General features: G+C 37.4%; 1 protein-coding gene across 1 annotated transcript in view; it reads right to left on the bottom strand.

Annotated features, from left to right (window-relative positions):
• Chchd3 (coiled-coil-helix-coiled-coil-helix domain containing 3) overlaps nucleotides 1-17,901 on the bottom strand; it is a 268,160-nt gene that overhangs the window by 193,448 nt on the left and 56,811 nt on the right. The window contains exon 3 of the mRNA XM_027950153.2: nucleotides 17,166-17,247. Within this exon, the coding sequence (XP_027805954.1) occupies nucleotides 17,166-17,247 (82 nt within the window). The remainder of the gene's footprint in view (nucleotides 1-17,165; nucleotides 17,248-17,901) is intronic.

The following is a 17,901-nucleotide window of genomic DNA, read 5'->3' as shown; positions in this document are numbered from 1 at the left end:
TAGTACTATGTGCCACATGATTCTTCACTTCAACCTACAGATATTCTTAGGCTCTAGGAAGATATTTGTATGTAGGATAATAACAGAACACAGAGAAAGCAGACAAAGTTACAGTCATGAAGATATTGTAAGAGGAGCAGGCAGAAGCAGACTCTAGAAGAGGCCCACTTAACATTTAGTCATTGTCTCCTCGTCATTGTTTTTGGACATATACCATGACTCAGTTTCCACCGGAGATTGGTTAATTGTTCTGAAGGCTGGACAGTTTCTCATCTTGGTTTTGAGTTTTACCTTTGCTTCCAAGCTAGCTTTTGCATCACTGACCTTCTGTGACCCTGGCAAGCAGGGCTGCTGCTCAGGGACCAATGCCTGACCCATCCCAGCAGTCAGTGCACCAGGCACCAGGTTCCTAGGCATTTAGAGGCTTGAGGGTAGAGGAAAACTAGGTACTCTCCACCTCCCTAGGGACCCCCTGCTGTGCGTCTGCTGCTCCTCCTCCAGACCCCACGCTATAATACATGTATCCCAATCTTTTGATTCTTCTAGCTTCTTGATTAATTTACTTGCCCTTTCAAAATGTCCTCTAATCCGTTACAGCCTTCCTGGAATTGCTGTCTGGCTTCTGGACAAGTTATATCAGCTGTCCCATAAACAATGGGACTATTACATTAAAACCATGAATTAGACCCAAGCATCCTATTTCTCCCCAAGCCTATTAACTTGATGTTCCACAGGTTGAATCTCATTTAATTTGCCATTTACCAGATAACCTTTCCAGGTATCTCTCTCAAGTCCTTCCTGCTGTTCTGGGTATCTCTTAATATCTGTATGTTGAAGAAAATCATCTGAATGAAGGGGAAAATTAATTGTTTTTTCCATCAGGAGATGAACACACAGTGCAACTGATTCAAGACTGGACACTATCCTTAGGAGGATGCCATCCTGAGCAGCATGAGAACGACCACACTGGGGAAAAGCAATGAATATTTGTCTTTGAAATGACAAGACTCAGCAATCAAAGGGGTCAGCTAAGGAGACTTTCTATCCTTTGACATTTTTTGCCATTAGTTATATAGTAAATGGCATCTGTCTTTGTGCACAGAACTATCACCAAATGTACCCAGACTCGACAGATTAGACTATGGGTGGTTTTCTGAACTGGAAAAAAAAAAAAAAAAGAACTATCAATCAAGATCAGATTTTTCTGTCTTCTAACCACTTGCCAAAAAAAAAAAAAAGAAAGAAAGAAAAAAGATTCTAATGGGGTGGGGGAGCAGGTATACTTATATGTCACAAAAAAGAGTAATTTCAACAAAAGAAAAAAATTCACTTCATAACCTCTTAGTCTTATTCTGCATAAGAATATGTTAAATAATACAGATAACACCAGTGAGCCATAAAAAATACCTGAGACAAATTTAAATGACCACCATAATAAAGAATTTGATCTTTTCCTTTTATATTCTCCCTAGGCTTATGTCAGTAAACTAGAATAAACATGTTATTAAAAGAGAATCAATAGGAGGCTTTAAAATATACAGTACCACAAAAGGTCAAGCCCTGGTATTGATTTTAATATAACATTTTTTGTGCAGCTTCCCAAAGGGTTCTTTTCTAATATTGTTCTTCATTTTTCTCTCACTTTGTTCCCTGACTGGCGAATTTGTTGTTCTTGTCTGCAAAAAGCTGTCTAAGGCTGAGTTTGCTGAGCATGTGTCATTGCTATGACAAGCTGCTGGAAAAGAAAAAAAAAATCAGCAAAAAAGAAAAACACTTAAAGGTAGTGAGTGGGAGGACAAATACACGAGACAGAGCACAAGACAACTTTCAACACACAAAATGCCCAGGCACAGGATGAAACTCAGAACACTTTGTCATCAAGGGTCATTATGGGCTTCTACCTTCCCTAGTGCCTCAGCTGGTGGCCGTGCACTCATTTCCAGGGGCCAAGGAGGCCCAGGAGATCAGAAGAAGGGAAGAGATGATCTCAGGCTTCAACAAAAACTCTCACCCAACCAGGTAAAGAATGCAGGGATTCTAGATCCAAATCCATGTTACTCCATCCTCCAACCGACCTTAAAACCCCATGTGTTCAAGGGACTAGAGGAAGATCTTCAACCAGGTCCATGGGGATGGGTCAGAGGTCTATGCCCACAGACACAGGGCACTTTCTGACTGTCCCAATTGCCAACGCTCAAAAACTTATATGAAACAGGTTCAGGTTCAGTTTCCCAACTGAACAAAATATATGAAATATAGTATATGTTTTGCACGGAGTTACAAATCTTGAACATGTTTTTAGCCAAAAATAAAAATAGTCCAAAGCTTAGAGTATATATATTCTCATACTGTCAGTTTTTACTTTTAGACAGTGCTCACTAAAAATGAAGCAAAATAAGCAATTATCTCAGGACAGGAAGGGAGAAGTAGAACATTTTTGCCTAAATCACCTGAAACAAACAAACAAAAAATCTTATGACAACAACAATTACCATTTAGTGATCACCTACTGTGTCCATGCAGTTCCCATAAGAAAACCTAAAAACAATGAAGCCTACTAGAAGGGAAGACACAATCACATTTGCCTAGAGTTAGGTATGTAACCTGTGTAAGCTGCCTTCTTATTATAAAGTATCCCATAGAAAGCATAGCTACCATATCCATTTGCTCTCCAGATCATTGGGAAGGGTATTACCCATCCTTGGATCCTGGGAGGGAAGGAGAGGGAAGTCTCTTCTGGGCTATCTAACCCCCACTAAGGCGGGCCTCAGCAGAGGGCTCGAGGATGGTCCAAGCTAAAGCACATACCTGTATCCGCACAGCACCTGGGACACAGGAGGTGATCACTAATGGTAACTGTTGTTGTCATAAGATAACTCTCCTGCCTCTTTTTCATTTTGTACAAATTATATCTCGTTTTAATCCATTTAGCTGCAACAGTAAAATACTATTAGAATTTAGTAGTCCATTCTTTTTTGGCACTTCTCAATTGATGGAGTTTTGCTCTCACACACTCAGTGTAGGAGAGAAACAAGAAACAGATAAAGTGTTGCAGAGATACAAAAGCAGAAAAAGGACAGCTCGAGTGAGAGGAGAGAAAAATGGAGAATTGTATAGTTATTTTCCACAAAGTGACCAGGTCAAGCCTCTCTGTGGGGTTGAGAGGAACTGTGAAGAGCAAGAGGGAGCCAACCATGCAAAATAGGGGGACAGAGTAGACTAGATAAAGAGCTATTGGAACCAGCAGGTGTAGTGACCAGTGTGGTCCAAGTGCTCAATGACAGGGTGAGGGGGGGTCTAAGTGTGTGAATGCAGGAAAGCAGACAGAGGACAAAAGTCAAGAGAAAGGGCTTGTACATTATGTTAAGTATAATTAAAAAGCAGCTGGAGGTTTTAAGCAAGGAAACCAGCAAGAGTCAAAATACATTTCTAAAGCCTGCTAACACTGCTTTGTGGAAAATGGAATCTAAGACAAGAGTGGCTCCCTGCAGGTGACCCTGTAATAGTACAAGTGAGAAGGACAACGGCTTAGATCAGGGTCTCTCAACCTCATCACTAGCAATATTTTGGATGGAAAGATTCTTTGTTGAAAGAGGCTGTCCTGTGCCCTGGGGCACATTTAGCAGCACTGCCTGCCTCTGATCTGATAGATGCCGGTGGTATCCAGGATGTTCTAGACATAGCTAAATGTCCCATGGGTGAAAGGAGCAAAATCTCCCACAGCTGAGAACCACAGACTAAGACTAAAGTAGGAATGGAAAGGGACTTGTATTTTAAATATAGACATTGAAGCCCAATTAATTGGAAGGAACAGGGAAAGTAGAGACACAAAGGTAGACGTAACTCAGTGGAAGAGCACTAGCCTAGCATGTGTGAGGCACTGGGTTTGATCCTCAGCACCACATACAAATAAATAAAATAACGGTCCATCAACAACTAAAAAAATATTTTTTAAAAAAAAGTAATCAGTACCCAAATTTCTGATGCTACCTTCACCTTTTTGTTAAACTAACATATTTACATTTTCAAAAGTTTGAGGAAAGTTAACAGAAACTCACTTGGAAAATAGTTTGGACTTCTTTTCTTTAATTCTATAAAAACTGAATTGCACAGTTGACAGATATATTCATAAAGAAATGCACAATTTCCAACAAATTACAACAAAATCTACAGAAATATTAATCTTCACCCACTGTTTGACAGTATTTTGACAGTTTTATTTCAATATATAGTCTTGTGGATTAAAAAAAACAAAAACACCAAAGAAGTCCTTTCATTTGTGAATTTCTTTTTAAACTAAATTTCTTATTTATTGAGCTCCATAATCAAGGCCTAGCTGACGGTGCTAAAAACCTCCAAAATGTAAACCTTCACTAAACTGCTTCAAAGGAGACTCAGATGGAGCATTCAGACATATAATAAGAAACGTCGCTGTTAGAACAGAAACGGCTTAGCTTCTGAGACACAGTCTGACATGGCCTTAGAGGCCAGGCAGCCTGGGTTCACCCCAGCGCCTGCCCTTCCTGGCAGGGTGACCGGAAGCAAGGGAACTTCTCTGTGTTTCAGCTGCTTCATCCACAAAGTGAGGAGACCAGCAGGTCAGAACCTGCCTTATAGGAGTGCAGCAGGAATGAAATGATCAATATGTGCTAAGTGCTTGGACAAAGGAAGTGCTCAAAACCTGGGAGCTGTGAATGATACATAGGATCACGCATTATCACATATTTCCATTAATAGCATTACTTTTCCTAGGAAAAGCCTTCTTAAATGGCGTTGATTATCCAATCTAAAGTCTACTTGAGATCTGAATGTACTGAGGGGAAGAAAGCTGGTTATACAACATTATTCCATCCTGCTTTGCTTTCAAAACTATATATAACATGCTAAGAATACATTTCCCCTAGGACACGAATGTGTGAGTGATTTTATGGAGAGAAGAACAAAGGAGAGTGGGTGGGTAAAGAGGTACACATTTCTTTGGTCTGTCTTCCTCAAACCACTGTTATCCATGTTTTTAGGAGTTTGAGGATTGACCTTTTTTAGTCAAACATACCTGGTTTCCTGGAATTAAGAGTTGCTGAAACTCTGTTGGATAATCGTTTTTTAATAAATAGACATTTCTCACATTAAATCAGTGGTGTCAGTGACCATTTTTTTTGTACTGTTTTGATATGATTTGGTTTGATCCATCAATCCCACCATGAAGCAGAACACACTGTGATTTATGGGTTTTTGAAAGATTTTTGTTTTAACATAATCAGCACTCACAAAACAGAATAATTCTACAAGATCCTCTGAGAAGCCATGATGAAACCTAAATTTAACTCATGAGTTGAAACATTTATGTGGCTAACTACCATTTTTATAATTCATACTTGACACTAAAAACATCTGAATGGGGCAAATTGAAAACCTTCCAAATAAAATGATTGAAGCCCGGAGGAGCTTAGCTAGTTTATATGTAAGGAAGCAACTGTGAGTAGTATACAACTTATAAATTGCTCCAATGCTCATGAACATATTTCACTGGAGGAACTCAATATTCTAGTTTCAAAGGCAAATTGTCCCAGAAACTAACTTTTTTTTATATACAAAATTTTAGTTGTAGAGGGACACACAGTATCTTTGTTTATTAATTTATTTATGTGGTGCTGAGGATCGAACCAGTGCCTCACACATGCTAGGCAAGTGCTCTGCCTCTGAGCCACCACCCCAGCCTCAGGTAATTTTTTAATAGATCATAAAAACATATAAGCATGGAGACTAAAGGTGATGACTTGACTATCGTACAAAAGGCAAATAAATTAGTTATAACAAACACTATAAGCCAAAAACCCAATACATCAAGCAATACAACCAATACAAAACAATGGAGTAAGTCAGTCTTCTGGTTAAAAAAAAAAAGAGAAAAAAGAAGTCTAAGAAAGACTATAAATGGAGAAGTGCAAAATTATTTCCACTCCACAACCATTTATCAAAGTAAATGTTGTACTCTTTACTGCTTCCTGACTCCTGAAGGGAGGTCGACAAACTCCTCCACTGTGGAAAGTACTCAGGCTGCTCCACTGAACTCAGCAGATTGCCAGTGGACACACGTGTACCTCACTGACCAGAAGAAGATACTCATCTCTAAAGTTCCCAGTGCAGGGAACCATCTGCTTCCACATATTCTCCACTACACTATTAAGAAATTGTCCCAACCTCAAGCTAACAAGAACTGAACTAACAAGAAATTCAATTGCCACATTCACTAAAGCTGTACACATAAACAAGGTTTGAAAAGGAAGTTATACTTTATACTTTAAAACTTAAACTTTAAACACAGATTCTCAAAGAGTTTGGTCCTAGGATAAAGGAAGTTTTAAGAATGTCACAGAGAGTGGCTGTCCAAGTCTAATACCCAATAGCATAAAACAGAGACCATTTTTAAGAGACCTTTTATTTACTACTGGTTTAGAAGAAAAAGATCCAAATAAATGCTTATTACTCTTTTCCATATAGTAAATGGAAAACTTTAAAGAAGACATTCGCTGTACACAGAAGTAAGGACCACAGGATGTTTAAGTGCAAGAACTGTACAAGACATGGGGTCACATCTCTGAACAATAACTTACTAGATATGGCCCCGGGAAAATGACTTGCCCTGTGTCCTCCTTTATAAACCGGAGATAATGGAAATACCTACCCATAAGGGTGCTAGGAGGATGGGTTTAAACATAAAAAATGCTTAAAACACTGTCAGCACATGAAATTAGAAGAAAACAATATCTATTTTTGTTATTTTTCTTATATTCATTGGGCATATGTTCTCTACTCTAAAATGGTTTTCATAGCAGATATATGGTAATATAGGATTCCACTGTGTATATTCAATGTGTATGCCATCTATAAACTGTGAGGAAATTTTTAACAAAAACAAAATATATCTGCTTCTAGATAAGAATGAGATGCAAGAGAATATGGATTCACTCACTAAAATGTTTAACAGAAATAAGTTACTCTTCTTTTAACAGTCTTCTCCAACCAGGAAAAGAAGGCGAAAGAGGGTTAATACTTAAACAGGAAAATATTCCAGTGTTCAAAAATTATAACTCTAAGATAAAATTAACATTTGATTTGCAACTATGTTGCCTCTACTTTTCAACTCAAAGCCCAAGTGGCAAAGCTATTAAAGTTAACAGAGAAGAAAGGAGGAATACTATATTTCTCCAGCATTTCCAGAGTGAACCCCATAAAAGGGCCTCACATGTTTTATACTCTTCCTATCACAGCATTACCAGCAGGACCAGCAGATGGCCACCAGAAGGCCCAGGACTGAGATCAGCCAGGCCCGGTCCAGCCTATATGGACTACTGCCCATAAATAGACTTTCAGACTTTAGGAAATGAACATCAGGCCACTGCCCCCTCAACTTCTAAAATGAAAAAGAATTAAGTCTACCCAACAAATGCAATTTGGATTAGAGTACCAGTCCTCTTCCATGAAATGCCCAAATCTGAGACCAAATGATCCTGTTTCAAGGTTTCTTGAAGGAAGCTTCAAACACCTCCAAGACCAGCAAAAAACTTAAACTTTAAACATAGATTCTCAAAGAAAATAGGGCAAAAGTGCTGACAGAACTCTAGGTCCGCAGTCTTGGCTATAATTAGCAGGTTCTTAGAGCAATGTTATTTGGGGTTCCATGTTGGATTTCCTTTGAATCAATGTTTACATAATGACAAGAGACAACAGGATTCTATGACCTCAGACTAAATGAGACCATGGGGCAATCCAGATCTGATCTGGTTCTGTCTACCTCGGTCACCAACAATACACATTAATGGAATATGTAAGGAGTAATAAACAATTTATGAAATCCATTACAACTCCCTCTCTTGACCAAAAAAAGAAAACTTAAATTGTTCCAGGTAATGAAGAAACTTCAACAAGAACTATTACAACGATAGAACACTGAGAAATCAATTCCTAAAGACTTCCAAATGCAAAAACCAACTTGGGCACAAATTGCTTCAAACACTATGCTTCATGAAAGAAAACACTATAATTACTGTCAAAAGAAACATTTGAACAAGAAGTGGTTGAACATCACTGTTGTTATTATACCTAGTAAAAAAGTTACAGATTTCTATGGCATGCTTGATTGACTTTGGTTTTCCAAGTTGGAAATTCTTGCCATGTAAAAATAGCTTCTCAAATAGGATTCAGAGCAGGATTCTACAACAGCAGAGCATCAATAGGAAAGAAATTGGATTTGGAAAAAGAACTAAAAAGATATGAATAAAACACAGACTTAGATAATCCAACCTTCTATAATTGTTGGTTATAGAAAAGCAGTTGTCTCTATTAAAAATAGAGAAATGCCACTTGAAGAAAAAAGATGAAAGTAGCAGATGGCACAGGATTCCAAAACCTTGTACATAAACAGCACTTCCAATCATCTTCCAGTGAAAAATACTGAGTGGCTGGGATGTCATCTTCCTATTACATTCAGAATGACTAAGTCTTTAACTACTTGAAAGTAGAATGAAATTTTTAAAAGCTTGGGTACCACACAACAGCAATGCGGAAAGCATGGCAAAGAAAAACAGAGAATCAAATGGAGTTAAAAAGAAATAGAAATAAATAAAACAGTGGGCTATCATACACCAGAGGGATTTCTTAAGGGTAACCTACAGAAGAATTTTTGGAGTTAATACCAAGAAATGTTGCCCACTGCCTACATGAAGACAGACACTGGAAGGACAAACGTCCTCATCACAGCAGGGTGGTGCAGGCCACACTGGGACATTGGGTGTGCATCAATGAAGAGTTACAACTCAAATTTTTGTTATTCACTTCCTTGCAAGTATCTTTAAATTAGAAGTAAAATTTATTTATGTGTTCGTATCAGTAGTGACTGCTTTTTTTATTATTTTAATTCCTTTAAAGCCTGTAATAAAATATCCATTACATCATGTAAAACTACATTACACATTCACATGAAAAATGTATTTCCAAAAGAAGTCATGAGATGAAATTTTTAAAAAATTAAAAATATCTTTCATATCTATCTCCTAATGGAGTCTATTGGATTCTTATTATCAGTTTCTGCCCTTAATCTGTTGCCATATGATCCATAATCAGTAGTGATTGATTTCTTAAGGTCTTTTCAAAACTATGCTTTTACAATGAGCCTTGATATTTATTAGTTATCAAAGATACTTGTTCCCTTCAAGTTGTATTTTCCTTAAATTATTATATATCCAGAGAGTACATGTAGGTTAAAGTTATGTAATTTTTATAACAACTGTATGATTTGTGTCTATGACAGGAAAACAGTGTTCAACACCAAATTAAGACAAAGATAAGATTTATAAGACAGGTATCTATAATCTTTGGTTAGTGCCTAATTTTAAAGGCATGATTTAATTTTTTTTCTGCTCTTATTTTAATATAATGTAGAACATAGACTACACTTCTACAATATAAAATTGTGTGCATTAGTCTATTTTTCATTACTAAAACAAAACACCTAAGGTAGGCTAACTTTATAAAGAAAAAGGTTTATTTAGCTCATAGTTCAGGAGATTCAAGGGCACAGCACCAGCATTAACTCAGCTCTGGTAAAGATTTTCAGCAGATGGCATCACAGCAAGAGTATGTATGAGAGAGAGAGAGACATCACATCGCCAGACAGGAAGGCAGAGAATGACGCAGGCATCTGTCTCACTCTTGTGACAACTTGCTCTAGCAAAAATCAGGGGTCCCACAACAGCTACTGTAAGAGCAGTGCCCCCAGGACTTCCCACGAGACTCCAGCTTTGGAAGGTTCCATTACCTTCAACATTACCACAATGGAAACCAAGTCTCTAACACATGAACCCTTTGGGAACAAACCACATCCAAACCATAGCATCGCACTTACTAGAAAAAAAGTCTGAGGTCAAGATTTTCCAGTCCTAGTGATTCATTCAGTAGAACAGCTATTTTTCAAAGGTCATGAGGAGGCACATTTTTCTTGCTGTCAGAGACTGACTTTTGGAGGCAAGACAAAGGGGAAGAGTACACCATATTTTGAAAGTCTATACTCAAAGTGTAGCATAGTAGTATGTCCTTACTATTTTGACCTCTCTGTAAAAGCACCATGCAAAAAAAATGTGCTTTCTCACCTTAAATATTTTAAACATGACACTGACTCACAAAGCCCTCCTTGTCACTGGCAAACTCTGTCCTCATCCCCATCTTAGCCTTATCCTCCAAGGGCTGAAAATATCTAATATTGAAATCAAGATAAATTATTAAGCAGAATGGATTTAAGCTAAAGGTACAATCCCTAAGAATTGCAGCATTATTATGAGAAACTAAAAAGTATGAATACATTTTAAGTCCTTATTTGATGACATCCATACTGCTATCAATGGAAAACTAAATGGGCCGTGCTGTACTCTGAACCAGATAGCTGATAAAATTTATGACTGATTTATTAAACCACTTAATAAGCTCAATTATTTTAAGACTCACAAATCTAATGTAATTTTCCAAATAATTAAAAGTGAAGGAAAATCTCAACTGATATCCATTTAAAAATAGCAAGCAAATAATCCTGGCTGATGGACAGCCAGTTACAACATCAAGCAGCTATTTCCTTTCTTCTCGTTTCTCGAAGAAAGGTCACTAAAACTGAAATACTTTCTTATGCCTTTATAGTTAAACAGGTGAAATTCAAAGGTCAAAGGTCATGAGTAGGCACATTTTTCTTGCTGTCAGAGACTGACTTTTGGGCGCAAGACAAAGGGGAAGAGTACATCACATTTTGAAAGTCTACACTCAAAGTGTAGCATAGTATGCCCTTGCTATTTTGACCTGCTGAAGGTCCAACACTATGGTCAGCTATAATGCAAACACACAATATAGACTAACACGGCAAACCAAATGGCTGGCATGTATGCAGAGCAATTATTCTGTCTATTAGATATTCCAATAAGTATTATGGTTTGGATATGAAGTGTTCCCCAAAGATACATGTGTTGATAGCTCAACCCAATGCACCAATATTCAGAGCTGGGGCTTGGGAAAGTGATCGAATCGTGAGGGTTCTGACCACATCAGTGGATATATCCATTGACAGATGAATGGGAGGTGGTCAGGTCTTTGGAAGGTGGGACCTGGTTGAAGAAAGTGGGTCCTTGCAGACATGCCTTTGGGGACTATATTGTGTCCTCTACCCCCCCTTCCTGGCTGCCATGACATAAACAGCTTTCCTCTGCCACACCCTCTGCCATGATGTTTCTGCCTCAATACAGGTCTAAAAGCAATGGAGCCAGGGGGCCAAGAATGAAGCCTCTGAAACTGTGAGCCAAAATAAATCTTTCCTTCCTTATTTTCCTCAGGTATTTCTCACAGTGATAAAAAGCTGACTAACACAATAAGCAAAACTATGATTCCAAAATTAGACTTAACAATTTTAGTGGGTGGACCCATATATATATGGGCAATTTGGTCGGCATGATTTTGTTACATAAGCAAATCACTTAAGATTTCCATAAGTAAGAATAAACCTACAATACAATGAAGGAGAACACAACAGACATATGGTCTTAGTTCTCATAATTAGCTGTGCTGTCACTGTGGTTCTAGTAAGAAACTCTGGGGTAAGTCTGACTATGCCACATCCATATTAGACTTTAAGCGAGTGGTGCCTAAAAAGAGTTGGGACAAATTTTAGGCCATAATTAAAATATCTTTGCTTTAAGTGATTCTGAACAGAACCTAAATGTGCATGTGCGTGGTGCTACCTGTCAGAGATGCTAAAAGGGCTTCTGTACCAGGTGGAAGATGAGGCAAGAAAGGCTCTCAAGAAGTCCTCCTAATCTGAAGGGCTGTGGCCTGGCACTTCTACAGATTATATTTCGCCAATTCTAGATTGCTATCTTTTGCACGTTTTCACACGCTTGAAAGCAACTCACGATTGTTGTCTGCCAGGCGGCAGCCCTGACGCAGTTGTCAGAGCTTGCATGTAAGCATCAAAATTTGCAGAACTGGTGTCAGCAGCTTGGAAAAATCCCAGGAACAACAGTGGAGCAATCTCATTTAAGCAATATGGTGTCGCCAAGGTTTTAATGGCACAGAATATGATATTGTGTGGAAAAATAAGAACATCGACACCCCGAGTCCAAAAGTGATTCAGAGGAATGAAACCCAATGTGAACAAGGTCTGAAGAATAATTGAAGCTTGGGTTTCCTGCTATTGCCACAACTGACATTTTAAGCCAGATCATTCTTTTTTGTTGTACAGGGAGGGATCAGGGAGCCTGTCCTGTGAATTATAGGATGGTTAACAGCATCCCAGGCTTCCATCCACTAGATGCCAATAACGTTTGACAAATATGACAGTCAAAAATGCCTCCAAATATTGTCAAAATGTCCCCTGGAGACCAAAATCTCCCCCAGTTGAGAATCACCACCTTCGCCAATTTATTTTGCTTGCTCTTTCCTTTTCATGAATACACAAATGGACATATGTTTTTAAAAATCCAAAATAAGTCTTGACGAGCTGTTTCAAAAAAGAAACTCTAGGAGACAAACTATTGCGTTATAATTTGCAGCAATTTTTTTCTTAGTGGTACATCTTAAAATCGATAGCATCTTCAGTTCAATGAAATTCAGCCACCCACCTCCATTCCCCTTTGTTACGGAGCCCTCCTCCTGGTCTCCTTTGGAGGAATTACTTCCCACTGTGTAGTTTTAGTAGTATCCAACTCTTCCCTAGCTAATGGTTCTCTGGTCTTCCTTTTGATTCTTTAGAACTGTCCAATATGCCTCTAAAAATTCCCTTGCTCCATAAGTTAACCAGAGTTAAGTTGCAGTCTTTCCATCAAAGAAATCTAACTGGAACAAGGTCCTTATTTAAGCTATCCTGATAGAAGACATTTCAGGATATCTCCCTGCCACAAAGCTCACCAGCCTGTTAAAACTGTACTGCTTCTCACACTCACCACCTGGGAGAGTGAGTAGGGATGTACATGCAACAAGGTTGTAAAACTAAAACCGTGTGTGATGCGTTATGTCAATTCCTTGTGTTCATCTCTAGTTTTAAATGAAATTAAAGTGTTCCATGATTAAAAGTCCTTTTCAAACAGGTTTATCTGAGACTGGCATGGGTATGTGCCTATGTTTAGATCTTACATGCTGGAGAACACAGTCGACAGTTCTCTGTGCATTTGAGGTGAAAAGACAAAATGTGGGCATATATACGTGACAGCACTACAGCACGAGAAGCATCTTCTAAAACTGCTTACAAGGCTTTATTCAAATTTAAGCAACAGACACAATAATGTATAAATGCTCTGTCACTCCAAAAAGTTGCATTTAAAAGACTGAACAGAAAACTTTCTTAATGCTTTTTCTAAAGTTTCTTCTTTGGTAGGGAAAAAATAAAAAGAAAGCTATTGATTCTTCTAAGAACTATCTTATAGATGAACACATGCTTTTTGTCAAGATTTGACAGCTGGAAGTTTTCATGAAGGAAGCTTCAAACAAAACATTTTAAAAAAATAAGAAGAAATAATATAAAGGCTGTACCACCCTCTGTTCTCCTTAAAGGTGACAGAAAATAAATTCTTTATCAATAGTCATTTGTCCAGGTTGCAGGTAGGCTGCCAGCCCCATTCCACAGGAGATATGAAATTGGCTCTCACGGGCACCTTTTATTCATCTCATCTGCCCTTTCCCTTTCATGGACCTAGGCAGAGTGAACAGGAGTTGAATAGTGAGGGAGGGAAAAACACATACACATCACAGTGAGGGTTATTGTAACAAAAAGCCTACAGCATATGGGGAGTGGGGGGGACAAAACAAAAAAACAACAGAACAACAACAACAAACAAAAAAAAAAACACCATCCTATGTGTTGTAGAATTAAGCAGTGTAACCCCGAGACTAACCAAAAAAAAATCCTTATTAAAATAAAATTCAATTAAAAATACTAAAAATTCAAAGACAAGAAATGCTATCAGAACTTATTGATTTTCTTTGCTTCTTAATGAAAGTGATTTAAATTTTTTTAATATTTAAACTTCACTATCTAATTATATACTCCATCAAACTAACCCAATTAAATAATTACAAAGTGCTACATGGGAATCTACTGAAATATACACAGACACTTTTGGCAGTGCTAATTACATCTTGATTTTTTAAACCTTAAGCCATAAGCTTTTTCTACTTTCTGACAAAATGGTGGTCTTAATCTACAACTCATTCTGTTCCATATGTTTGTGCAAATTGTGGGCATGCTTAGCCGTTTGTCAAGAGAGAAAACATATTAGAGAACGTTTTTCAAACCCCTCATCATGGGGATGAAAGATTTCAGGCCCAAAGAGGTTATATTAAATGTTGAAGGTCCTATAGCCTGTGAGAACGACAATCCAATTCAAAGATTCTTTACATTAATTCTCACAAACAAAATAGTTGCATAGTTCAAAACAAAACAAATGCATACCCAGCATCAACTCAGAGGCAGGCATGTGTTTGGTGCTCACAGAAGAAATACATTCACAAGACCACATAATGCTCCGTGCTATATGCAAATGTCAGAAATAGCACAGATGGGAAGTACTTGACTCTATTTGGATTAAAATGTACTCACACATTTTTATGAATAAGTGTATCCTTTAAGTCTTTAAAAAGTAGTACTTTTTGCCAAATAAGAAGAAAGAAAAATAATCTGTTATGTTTTGCAAGCTGCTTTTTTTCAGTTTGTAGCTCTTCCCTGTCTTTTTGATTCAGCACATAAGGATCTACTTGACTGACTAGTATTCCACTGTAAGCACGAACCATAGCTCATTGTCCAGCCCCACAGGATGGTATTTGCATTGCTTCAAATTTTCTACTATTACAAAAATACTTTAATGAGCATTCTCTTTTTAATTTTTTTAAATTTTTTTGTTTTAATTAGTTCTACATGACAGTAGAATGCATTTATATACTTGGATATATCATACATAGATAGGATATAATTTCTCATTTTTCTGAGTATACATGTTGCAGAATCATATTGATCATGTAGTCACATGTATACAAACAGTAATAATGTCTGTTTCATTCTACTATCTTTCCTCTCCCCACATCCCCTCCAGTCCCTTCCTTCTACCTAATCTAAGCTAACTCTATTCTTCCCTAGTGTCCCCCACCTTATTATGAATTAGCATCCACATATTAGAGAAAACATTCCCTCTTTGGTTTTGTGGGATTAGCTTATTTCGTTTAGCATAATATTCTCCAATTCCAACCATTTACTTGCAAATGCCATAATTTCACTCTTCTTTAAAGCTGAGTAATATTCCATTGAGCACATATACACTACATTTTCTTTATTCATTCATCTATTGAGGGACACCTAGGTTGGTTCCATGGTCTAGCTATTGTGAATTGAGCTGCTATAAATATTGATGTGGCTTCGTCGCTATAGTATGCTGATTTTAAGTCCTTTCGGTATAAACCAAGGAGTGGGATAACTGGGTCAAATAGTGGTTCCATTCCAAGTTTTCTGAGGAATCTGCCTACTGCTTTCCATATTGACTGCACCAATTTGCAATCCCACCAGCAATGTATAAATGTACCTTTTCCCCTACATCCTTGTCAATATTTATTGTTCCCTGTATTCTTGATGATTGCCATTCTGACAGGAATGAGATGAAATCTTACAGTAGTTTTGATTTGCATTTCTCTAATTGCTAGAGATGTTGAACACTTTTTCATATATTTGTTGATCAAATTATTTCGTCTTCTGTGAAGTGTCTGTTCAGTTCCTTAGCCCATTTATTGATTGGGTTATTTGGTTTTTTGGTGTGAAGTTTTTTGAGTTCTTTCTATATCCTAGAGATTAATGCTTTATTGGAGGTGCATGAGGTAAAGATTTTCTCCCAATTTGTAAGCTCTCTCCTCACTTTATTGTTTCCTTTGCTGAGAAGAAGCTTTTTAATTTGAATCCATCCCATTTGTTGATTTTTGGTTTTACTTCTTGTACTTTAGGAGTCTTATTAAGGAAGTCAGATCCTAGGCCATCGTGGTGAAGATTTGGGCCTATTTTTTTTTCTTAGGCACAGGGTCTCTGTTCTAGTGCCAAAGTCTTTGATCCACTTTGAGTTGATTTTTGTGCAGGATGAGAAATAGAGATTTAATTTCATTTTGCTATATATGGATTTCCAGTTTTGCCAGCACCATTTGTTGAATAGGCTATCTTTTCTCCAGTGAATGTTTTTGTCAACTTTTCTAGTATGACATAACCATATTTATGTAGGTTTCTCTCTGTGTCCTCCATTCTGTACCATTGGTCTACAAGTCTATTTTGGTGCCAATACCATGCCGTTTTTATTACTATAGAATTCTTTTTAGTTACTATTCATAATACCATTAATAATTCAACTATAAGATAGAAGCATGTAATAGAAAAAAAATCTAGAGTAATAAAATGAATAAAATGTGAGAGTTCATCACCACAGGAAGGAATTATAGAAAATTTTGATTTCCAACATTACAAATTTATATAACATCTTAATTTTTTTTAAAGAGAGAGAGAGAGAATTTTTAATATTTATTTATTTTTTAGTTTTTGGCGGACACAACATCTTTGTTTGTATGTGGTGCTGAGGATCGAACCCGGGCAGCACGCATGCCAGGCGAGCGCGCTACCGCTTGAGCCACATCCCCAGCCCAACATCTTAATTTTTTAAGTGAGCCTATTACTAATTGGTGCTCTTTGTTAATGGGGTATTATGTATGACGTACGCTATTCATCATTAGCTACAATATTATTTACTTGAATATATAATAGCAGGATAGCAGGCATTTAATTTTCAATCTTTAAATACATTCATTAATAGATTTAGAAACTCCTGGGGAATCCTCAAAAACTATTCTCATATATTGAGAAAACAAGGTTCACTGTTCATGTAACTAAGAACTATCAAGAGATATGATGATAATTTATAATTAAGTTTGGAAAGAGGTAACATAGGACTAAAAAGCACAATCCAAAACCAAAAGTAGCCAAATTCAAACATGCAGCACATTCTCACGTACAGTCATAAGCTAATGATGTGTCTTCTTACAATCATTTTTCTCTAAAAATGTATGATACAGACAGCCAGTCCACCAGCATCTCTCTGCAGTAACATGAGACTCACCGCTTCTGGCTTTCAGACTCCTTCTTGGCTTGCTCCAACGCCAGCTCCTCAGCGACCCTTCTTTTTAGTTCTTCATCAGAAACTAGAATCGACAAAGAGCAGGAGATAAAATAAGTGACTTCCTAAAAACAAAGGAAAGAAAACCCTCAGGAACACCAAGATGAGAAGGATCTAAATGCACAAGTTCTGCCAGGTGGTCGGTATCTCCTTGAAATTTCCCAAGCACTACACTTCAAGAATAATTTAACAAGAGTGTCCTGGTGACCCAGAAATTTCCACACCTGCCAAAATGCATGATAAACTCAAGAGCTGCTTACTGCCCACTGGGGACTGATCCACTAGGTACACATTTTTTAAAATGATGTCCTACCACTAAAGTCTAACAATTGTGTGTTAATGGAGGCCAAGCTGTAATGGACTTCAGAGAAGAAATCTTCTCACTTCAATAACTAAATTTATTTAAGAAAGTCATTTACTACAGTGAGGAGATCATTGTATTTACATTCTTTTTTCATGACTTATAAAAAAAGACATTTGTGATTTATGAAAATTTGGAAACAGGGCTGGGGTTGTGGCTCAGTGGCAGAGCGCTTACCTCGCACATGTGAGGCACTGGGTTCGAGTCTCAGCACCACGTAAAAATAAAGAAAGAAAATAAAGATATTATGCCTATGTATAACTAAAAAAATATTTTTTAAAAATTTGGAAATCATGTTTTCTGGAATACATGTCATTC

Source organism: Marmota flaviventris, chromosome 1 (genome assembly GCF_047511675.1).
Source record: "Marmota flaviventris isolate mMarFla1 chromosome 1, mMarFla1.hap1, whole genome shotgun sequence".
Taxonomy (NCBI): domain Eukaryota; kingdom Metazoa; phylum Chordata; class Mammalia; order Rodentia; family Sciuridae; genus Marmota; species Marmota flaviventris.
This window is presented reverse-complemented; position numbering and strand designations above follow the sequence as displayed.